Source organism: Chinchilla lanigera, unplaced genomic scaffold (assembly GCF_000276665.1).
Source record: "Chinchilla lanigera isolate Chin_1 unplaced genomic scaffold, ChiLan1.0 scaffold00027, whole genome shotgun sequence".
Taxonomy (NCBI): Eukaryota; Metazoa; Chordata; class Mammalia; order Rodentia; family Chinchillidae; genus Chinchilla; species Chinchilla lanigera.
Window position 1 is genome coordinate 9,472,850 of NW_004955428.1, and position 10,521 is coordinate 9,483,370.

At 30.7% G+C, this 10,521-nt stretch overlaps 1 protein-coding gene across 5 annotated transcripts in view; it reads right to left on the minus strand.

The window, feature by feature from the left end:
• The window catches only part of Pcdh10 (protocadherin 10), a 61,783-nt gene that overhangs the window by 39,372 nt on the left and 11,890 nt on the right, over nt 1-10,521 (minus strand). For 2 of the 5 annotated variants that reach the window (XM_005386714.1, XM_005386717.2), the window contains exon 4: nt 9,031-9,336. In XM_005386714.1, the coding sequence (XP_005386771.1) occupies nt 9,031-9,336 (306 nt within the window). Of the gene's footprint in view, nt 1-2,098; nt 2,365-4,780; nt 4,797-5,235; nt 5,381-9,030; nt 9,337-10,521 lie in introns of those variants that run through there. The other 3 variants (XR_261296.1, XR_261297.2, XM_005386716.1) reach the window with 3 other exon arrangements.

The following is a 10,521-nucleotide window of genomic DNA, read 5'->3' on the forward strand; positions in this document are numbered from 1 at the left end:
AAAATGTAAATAACACATGAGAAAAGCATGGATTTTGAGTAATAATTAAAACATCACTATAGTAAAGAAATTCATTTTAAATAACAAATGCTATTCTTGTTGTTTTGTTAAAAATAAACTTTATCTTTAATAAACCTGTTAGAATATTAATGGATTAAACAGTGCCAATCCAGGATTTGGCTGAAAACATCGTGTTTAGATAAAACAAATTTAGCCAAGATTGATGGAAAATAAGGAAAGTTTAGTACACTGGTTTCTATATTTGTATTTTCTTAAAGTATTCATCACACAAAAGTTTTAAAATATAATTTAGAATCCTATAGATTCTGTGTAACATCCTTTATTACACTTGATATTAGCCAAACGACTGAGAAGCAATTATGCCCCTTATTACAAAGATTGATTTAAATTAAGAATCAAGATATAGTTACCAAAACATAACTAGATATCATGCATTTCAATATACTCATGTGATGCATAATTCTAAAAATGAAATGACATTATTATAACTTTATATGAATTTTTCAGATTAATCTCCAATTTTCATATACAGTTTTAAGGATATAATATAAAGCCACTACAAAATACTACAAGAACTCTCATATTTATGGACCTATTTTTAGTACCTAGCACTTTGATTAAATTTATATAATCACTGAGGCTTATCATGAGTCATATTGTAAAATACAATCCGAATGACAGGTTTAGTTTGATATAAAAGGAAATAGATCTCACCATTCTTCTTACTTTCTTATCGAGTGCTTTAAAATTTAATCCAGAAAATATACATTTGCAATTGATTTTACTAATGTATTTTTATGCTTAAGTATTTTTAAAAGACATTTATTAGATAATTATGACAAAAGCTCTCATAGGTGTACTGTTATGGAATAAAGTAGACCTTACTCTTCAAGCCAAATATAATTATTGGCATATATGACTATTAAAATACTTGACAATAAACTAATTTTCTCTTGTCACCTAAATGATAATTAAATCCTCAACACAGGTGATACTACAATCTCGTGTACAATTCTGGAAAGTCCCACTTTAAAAGAGGAAAGAAGCCTGACTACAACGTTAACAGCACTTAAAAATAATGTGTTCCTTATAAAAGATAAGCATTAGAACCACAAACTTACTTCCTCCACAGCATCCTAGTTAATTCGCTGTATTTAAACATTTCGAATCTGTCCTCAAAAAGTACAACCAGAGTTTGAAAATAAAGCAATGGCCTAACATGGATTGCGTCGCATAACTTTCTCAAGATACATCAAGCAGTCATCATAATAACTTCTGGGGACAAAGTAATCATGACACAAGTAAATTTATTCATGTGTCAAGCAAAATCAGAATTTGTTCTTTCTCTGGTAATCAATGGATATACTTAAAAATCAAATTTAATAGACTAAAAAATAATGTTTCTGTAGGAGATATGTGTGAGTGTACCCACAGAACTCAATCATGAAACTAGAATGAAGAAAATATATTTATAATCAGATGCTGAACTCAGTGACTTAAAGCTATCATTACCAACTTAGATTAGTAGACCACTGTGTATATAGAAAGAAATTTTCTCAGAACAAAGTCAAATATTACCTCTTCAACTGATATATATATAAGAAATGTATCTCTAAAACAGAGCATATGTGTAAATTTCAGGCTTTTCAACATACATAATATATGCATATGATATTGTGTGATCATTATAACATCATATAAAAAACTCAACTTTACCTTTAAAATGTATAGTTTAAAATTCCATTCTATGAGTGTTCTGTGGTGGTAATTACCTTCTGAGATTTAGCGATGTTGAACTTTCTATATTCTTCCCACCTAAACTGATGTAAGTCAAATTCCTAATTATTACAAAGTATTATTGGGCCTCAGTACAAAATTTCAGATATTTTTATTCTCTAGATAACTTTAAAATGACACACATTATGGTGGCCTTAGCCTTCTCTCAGTAATATTATTTAATCTTAAATGATGAATGTCAGAGTCCAAAACAGTTTCCAAACTACAATACCTAACTGACACCAATTCCTCCAAAACAGATTTCAGAAGACACAGACTCACCCAAAAAAAGTCTAGCAGATTGAGTATTGAATAATGTTTAATGATCTTTATATGCAGTTCAATTTGTATATTCCATACTTTTTACAGTATCTTTGTAACTTGATGTGTTTAAATTTTGACTCATAAATCTTCAGTATGATGAAGCAGGAAAGTAGATATTCCTTTTCATTGAATAACCCTATTTGTATTTTAACTGATAATCTTCTTTGTTAGGCTCATGTGATGGACAAATGCTTACATGGGTTTACTTCCAGTGTACAAAATAAGAAAGAGGACGAAAATGATCTGTAATATAAAATGAGGTATGTAAAATATTAATATGGTCAATGTCTTCTCCATAAAATGAAACTACACATGTAATAAACTGCTGTGAATAAAAGATAAAGACTTATAGTAAGGAGCTGTCAAGTAATAAATAAAAATATAGATAATTTTTCTATTGTTTTCCCTTTATATCCTTAAGTGACAATATTCTGCTTAATCATAAATTTGTCAACTCAAGCATATGATTAAGAGGCATGTAAACAAACAACACCTAAATAACAATGAAAGTAGAAAAACAGACTAACCCTGTAAGAACTTACACACCTACTAGCCTCATAAAAATATGAAAGATGAGAGCTAAGACATGAAGGCATTTATCCACTAACTATGGAAACGAATGATGTTTCCATAGACTAGGTTAAAAAGATTAGTAGTTAAAATTCTAAGAGAAGTAAGAAATACAAGCAATATCATTTCTGCACAGGATATAAAATAATTTCTTAGAATAAATCAAAATACGTTTAAAATTTCAAGATATCAAAAAAGCTACCTCATATATTAAACACCTAGGTTAGGTGCATTTGAATATCTTGAATTACTTCAAGTTCTACTTCATTTTATGAAACCCTGTAAGGATTGGTTCCATACAAAAACAACTAATTTAAAAGGTAAGAAAAGTTTTGAAAGTAAACAAAATTTGCTTGAAGACATCAAAAACTGTGTTTGTCTGTGTGTATTGTTTTGTGAGCGTAAATGAAGAAAAGATGACAGCATTAAAGAAAATCTAAGGCCTTTTAAAGTTCCCAGTCATTCATTGTCTATCACATAGTTGTTTAGCATTTATGGTATGCATACCTGGGTAATGAGCCTAAGTATTCTTAGAGAATAACTGTATCGAGAAATAACATATAGGCCAGCAGAAATGATTTTGGCAAAGTTAATAACTGGGGAGAAAGTACATGCAAAACATAATCCTTAGAAATCTTCAGGTAAGTTTCACTTTTTTGAAAATGAAGGTTTGGGTAAACCACAGCTCAAACTATTATAATAAGCTCAATTCAATTTGATGTCCTATTAAAGTAGCACTTTAAATACGGCAGAGAATTAGAAAGTCAAACGTTCATAAAAGAATCTATGAAACTATTCCTCAACAAAAGAAACATGCATTTCTTGGGTATGAACTAGTTGTGAATCATCCCAAAGCACGAAGTATAAATAACGTGAGATAACTCGTAGCTGATGTCTAAATAAGTTAAACAAATGCGCGGATGGATAAAGCAATTGGTCTGAGCCATGGCTGCATCTTAGCAGGATTCTTAGAGCATTCACCTTAAATAATACTAGGTGAGGTGGATCTTTACCCAACGACTTAATAAAAAAGAAAACAATATAACATGTCCTTTATCTAAAGTTATAGGGAGGCTCCATGCAACTGCTTTGCCAGATGACAGAAGACGGAATAGAAGCAGGGTATGACACAGTTCAGCGAACACTACATTCTAATTGTAGATATATAAGGAATATGATTAAGGTTGGGCTTTTTTTTCCTGGTCCCGAATTATCATTTGTTTCCTTCTCACAAGTTTGAAATAAATAAACTATTTTGATGATGAGAGACTTATTCATATGCCCTCAATAAAGAAAGTTAATGGAAAAATAAAATGATCAGTATGATTTTAAGACCGGAGATTTGTCACAGGGAGAGAAACTGAAACAGCGAGGAGATGAGGTTCACAAATCTAGATGTATACAAAGAATGAGCAAACGATACAAATAAAAAGCCCTGAGAAATAAGAGAATATGAATAAGTAAAACAACTCGGAGTAAAAGTGAACATAAATTAGCATAGCTACTAGAGAAGAAAAAAAAATAAGATCCTTAAAACTGTCCATTCATTTAATGACGTCTGTGCTTACAATCAGAAATATTTTTAAAGAGACCTTAAGGAAAAAATACTTATTTTTAGACATTAACTACATGTATAACATTAGAGGAACACATATATCTCAGGAGTAATACTACATAATTGTACATAAATATGACATTAATGTAGCCAGGAAGCATCCTATGTACAATTCCACTGCTGTAGAGGCTGAGGCAAGAAGATTGCAAATTTAAATACAGGCTGGGCAATTTAGTGAGACCTTGTCTCAAATTAAAATTTTAAAAGAAAATAGAGCTGGGGATAGAGCACTGGAGGAGAACACTTACACAGCATGCACAAACCCCTGGTTCAATCCCCAATAGAAAAAAGTAATAAAAATAACAATAAACACGAAAGCAATGGGTATCAATAAAAGAAGTCATATCATTGTGAATTCTATATATGCTCTTACCATATTATTGAGCTCAGCAAGTTTATGAAAACTTTCAAAAGGCAAAATGACATAATGAAGAGATGGGAAGAAATGTCACCAAACAAGCACATTGTACAATTCCAACCAATGAAGGACCTAAAGCGTTTATAGATAGAATATAGATCAATGCTTCAAATATTATCCCCATAGTGAAGTTTACTGAAGAAGTGATATGGGTAAATTGTAAATATTTTAATGCAATTCTTCAAAAATATGACATGCATTTTGTTCTGATATGGGTGAGATCTGAAATTTCAAAAGCACTCACAAGCTGAGAAAAATAAAGGTAGACAGCCTAAGTGATATTTTGGTGTACAGAGATTAGTCTCAATGTTAGATAATATGAAGGCAGAATGGACTGGGACACTATTCAGTAAATGATTCCCTGTAGTCCTGTGAATCTACAAAATCATGTATTTGGAAATTTTAGAAATCATTATGTCACATTAGTTTTTCACTTTACTCAGTATGAGTTATTACTGTGTAACATTTTATACAAGTGAAAAAGTTTCACAAGTGTATTTATGTTAGTTACCTCATTACTATCTTCAGGGCTGATTATGTTTACTGTCAAGAAATCAACACAACTCCAAGTAAGAAGCCCTTATGTCTTTATAATTATATTGCTTAGGCTGTGGAACTGCAAATGTTCATTCATTGACAAAAATATTGAGATGAAGCTGAAAATGTAAAGGGAAAATCATATATCAAAATTATTGCAAAAATGAGCATTGGTTCAATTATTGGTGTTTTTCTAAATTTTATAAATAGCTTTTACCAATTACATCACTCAAGCTACATTATTTTTATGTTTCTTATTTTATGAGACCATTCAGATTTTTTCAAGTAATATAAAGTGTCATTTGAAAGGTGAAATTATTTTAAATGATGTCTATAAGTCCAAACAAATCCTTGGAATATTTATGACAAAAACACAGTGTTATTTTAAAGATCCAGAGAATATTTTGTTTAATTTATAAGTATGGTTAAAAGTGGTGCAAACAAACATAAATTTTAATTAAAAGTTATAATAGTTTATCTTTTTATTCTAATAAAAGTTAAAGGAAAAGAAAGCTAAGATGGACTTTTTTAGCTAAATTTAAGTACAATGTTTTTAATATATGGCCATATTTTATACATTTAAATTTATTTTCTGAACCTGTCCGTGCATCCTTCTGTTTTAAAATTAAAATACTGTACCCAAGATAAGAGAAAGCAAGCTCATAAAGTGCTCATGACTAACTCAGGAAGTACTGACAGATGTGCTCAAAATTACTGCTAATTTTGCAAAAGGTTTCATAATTAGAGGCATCACATATACTCTTCATAGATCTTTGCTTCTATATCACCAAAAGAAAATGTGACTGTAGACATTTTTGAGACATTAAATTCATTTTAATATGCACATATGCTGTTTTATGTAAACTTTGGTTTCTGGTAGTTTTTAACTTTGACAGTGGTAGAGAAATGAAGAGTTATTGGTACAGACAATGATCTCATTTGTATTTTTAACAGTATTTCCACTTCCTTGTCATCAATGTATGAATGACAGTGGAAGTCTCATTAGGCTTTTTCAAAGCTTTACAAAACTAACTAAATACACAGCTACTTTTTTGAACATCAAAATGTATATCATATGTTCATTATAAAACTAAATGCATGTTTAGCAAAACAAAAACAGCAACTTTAATAATTATTTAAACATTCTGATTAAAAGCAAGTAATTAGTGTCAAATTTTAGCTCCTTCAATTACATAAGGGATGTGTTTTTTAATCTAGAAGATAAGAATATTTCCATTCCTTATAATAAATGACACAAATGTTAAAAATTACCACCGTATGTGGCAGGGGGCACAAAATGGTGGGAAAATTTTTGGTTAATAGTCTGTACTATTAGATTAACAATAAAATTGACTACTCCTATTAAGTCAGAGTGAAGATATAATTTTAAGGATAATTGGATGAGTCCAAAATAACATTAAATAGTAAAATTTGTTTAAAAATTTAGATATGGTTGAAATTGTAAGCAGAACTAAGGACAGTACAAGTACAAAGACCATTTTTCTGCTAATTTTCCATCCAGGTCAGACTTCAACCAAAAACCTAAATTTTGAGCAGTTTGAGCTGGTTCACACAGATAGAGAAAATAAGGCAGTTATAAAAAGCAAATTTATTTCCATACATATACCTGGAAAATAGACAAATCTGAATTTATCTGCTAAAAATCAGATTCCTTCTTTGATTTTTAGCAACACACATGTGCTGACTAATTTTATAATTCCTGAAATCAAGTCCCCAAATGAAAATACTACATTTTTAAGAAGTAGGGATACATACACTGAAATGTTTTCATCATTGCTATCTTATTAATAAATATTGTTATTGTAATATTTAACTATTAAAAATTTAGTCAGTGGAAAAAATACATTTGTAGATGTAAATTCCAGTTATATATGTCAGTGTAATTTACTAAGCTCAGTACCCACTAAAAGTAAAAGAAGACAAATTCATTTTCTGTTGCACTTGAAGTAGAGTATCTGATATATATGCAGAAAATAAGTAATTATATTTACTTAAAAATTTCAACTCTTTTGAAACATATGTTAGGCACTTACTTGCTTTGGAATTATTGATAATATATTTTCACAATATATGTTCTTATTTAAAGTGAAATAATTTTGAGAACTTGGAAAAATTTTATTTTCAATTACAAATTAAATCTTAAATCTGGATTTCATTTGAGGGGCATGGAGGCCATTCTAGTCTTTAATGATTAAAATTTGATTTTAGGCAATTTTAGTTAGGTCATTCATGGGAAAATGTGAGTTTAACTTTAGGACTATAGCACCCAAACTACCTATTATGTACCTCAAAATGTCACATAACTGTGCTCTCTTTTTATACTATAACTTTAAAAAAAAAAAAAGCTAAACAAATATCAGTGAGTTATCAAAAAATCACCATTATCTGTTTCTGAAATATTAAAGTTCTACATCATGCTGGGGCAATAGTATTTCTAAAGAACTCAAAAGGCTAAACACAATGTTTCATAAAAAAACATATAAATACTGTTGCCTTCATAATGTGTGTGTCCATGAAAGCCTCCCTGATTTAGTCAGGTATCACTCACCTATTCCCATTCTCAATGTCCAAACTGGGAGTCAGTGCCTCCGTGAATGCAAGCTATGCCTTTCACATTATATATGCACAATGGCTAAAATATATGTCCTATTTTTTTATGCCTATGGTTTTTCCTTTCCATTTCATCAGTCATAAAAGCAAGGCTACATCTATAAACTGTCCCATCTCTTGTTTCTTTCTTATGCCACAATATTTTTTGCACCATTTGATGAAAGAAAACATTATTTAGAAAAGATTTCCAATATAAGATAAGTCATCTTTTGATTGCACTGTGCTGTTTTACCTTCATCAATTATTATTTTCGTGGTATGACTTAGACACTGAATTGTAAATATTATTTATATATTAACTAAAAGGAAAAGATTCCTAATTAGCAGACGATAAATGAAATAATTTCATTACCAACATTCTCAAAGGAAATCTGTTACATAATTTGAAAAGGGGAAAGATTTCTCCAAAATGAAGAGAAACCAGAGTATTGTTATAGAATTTGAGACCATTATTATTGTTTATAATGGCAGAAAAACATAACGCATTTAAACAATATGGTCTCAATACCGAAACATCTGAGCACAACTATTATTGCTTTAGTGTCAAGAAGAACTCCTTTTAAATGAGAAGAATTTCACTGTGTTCATAGGCTTCTATCACAAAGCTCCTCTGCTTCTGATCAGAGACCCCAATCCATACAACATGTTACTAAATCATGGTGAAAGATAAAATAAAAGGTATGTACACTGCATGCTGGATTTCACATAATGTGTTTAGTATCATTATGGTGAATGAATGATTAGGCAAAAATATAATCAGCCATTAGTAAGAAAAATGAGAGCTTTCAGGGACTCAAGTGTCTAGAGATAAATTCTTTCACATAAATATAACCCTTCAAAACAAACAGAAATCAAGTAAGCAAGAGTGCCACATCCTATGGAAATATAAGGAACACTGAAAATACCCTAAATAAAAGCAAAGTTGCGCTTTATTTCTATGACTATGTCCTGATATAGGAGCCTGTCTTATTGTCAAATACATTCATTTTTTCATATTAAAGTGCAACCTGCATCCCAAAGTCACCTTTATCCTTGTTTCTAAAATCAACCTGATCTCTACTTATACCAAGAAGAAGGATATGTTGATTATTATTTCCTGAAAGGAAACACTTTTACATAGCCTTTATTGCAATACTTACTCAAATATGGTGGTTTGTAAGGCGCTCGTGTATTAGTCAGCAGTCCGTCCAGCTCCTTCCTCTCCAGGGTGCTATGCAGGGCCTTCTCTTTGCCAAAGGTGGAGAAAGACCACTCTGCCCCAGGCTGGGCTTCTGGAGTTTCAAACACCTCAGTGTCTGGAACAGAGTCCATGCCAGGAACATGCAAATTGCTGCGATAATCAGCAGCCTGGCGTCCATCGGAAGGGACGAAAGAAGGCATCCAGCACCTATCTGAGTGGCCCAGTGCTTTACATTCCTCAGTGCAGTTGGAGAACAGATCCATACCTGTAAACAACATTGAAAGAAACTAGAGATGTAGTCTTCACTGTCAACAGCTGCTCGGTGGTGAAAGACTGTGAGTGTCACCATGAGTGATGGGTGAAGGTGAAGGTTTTAACAAATTTCTTTTGTCTTAAACTGAGAGGAACCAACAATCTCTCTTTATCATTTTCTCCATAGTTTTAAAAAGATAAATGATCCTCAAATGGACCAGATAAGATTCTTTCGGCAAAGATGCATGAGAGATTGATGTTTCTAAACTACTCAGGACATCTGGGGGAAAATACTGGCTCTAAACTAACTGTTTAAACAATTTTGAAATGTTGAACGGAAGAATAGATTTTTAAAAAGAAACTCTCATAAAGTTCACAAGAAAAAAATCAAGATGTAAAGATTTTATGTGGAAGAAATACTAATGATGATATTTAGATTATAGAAATAGAGTGAAATTCAATAGAAATATGACACGTACATTAACAAACCAGTAAGTAACAGGAATGAAACAGATTCATTGGAAAGCTAAAAGCATGCTTTCTTGGGTTTCAGGGAAATGACTTATAAAGCTATTTCTCATTGGTATTGTGGGAGTCCATATCACTAGAAATCACTTATTACTTATCACCTTACCAAGCCCAGAGCAAATGACTGCAATTAGTGAAACCAAGGTAACCAAATGCACTGTGAATCAGCTTCAGACTATTGACAAATACCTTATTACTTGTTCTATATTGTAAATTCTTGTTCTAATCTAGACAAAAATGCTTACTAAACCTAAATACCAAGATTTCAAATTCTGTCTTCCTTAGATTAATACCATTTTAAAATATTTATTATCACACTATGATCAAGAAATCTCTTCCAGGGTATTGTTCACAGCTTAAGAATTTTTGAGCATTACAGAATATTATTTGATATCCAATTTGATATATAGTAATACACAGACAAGCAAAGATACCACTTTAATGTTCTCCTAATCATAGAAACTTATTTATTGAATATGTTTTGAACAAGATTGACTTGAAATAACCAAGGTATGATTTCTCTGTAGAGGAAAAAACTCTCAAATGTATCCAAATTAGGAAAAACTGAAAAGATTTTTATCCAATAGAATAATATTTATTTAATGAACATATTTTATTATTATTTCTGTAAATCACTTGAATGATTTGATCTCAGGACCAAGGTTTAATT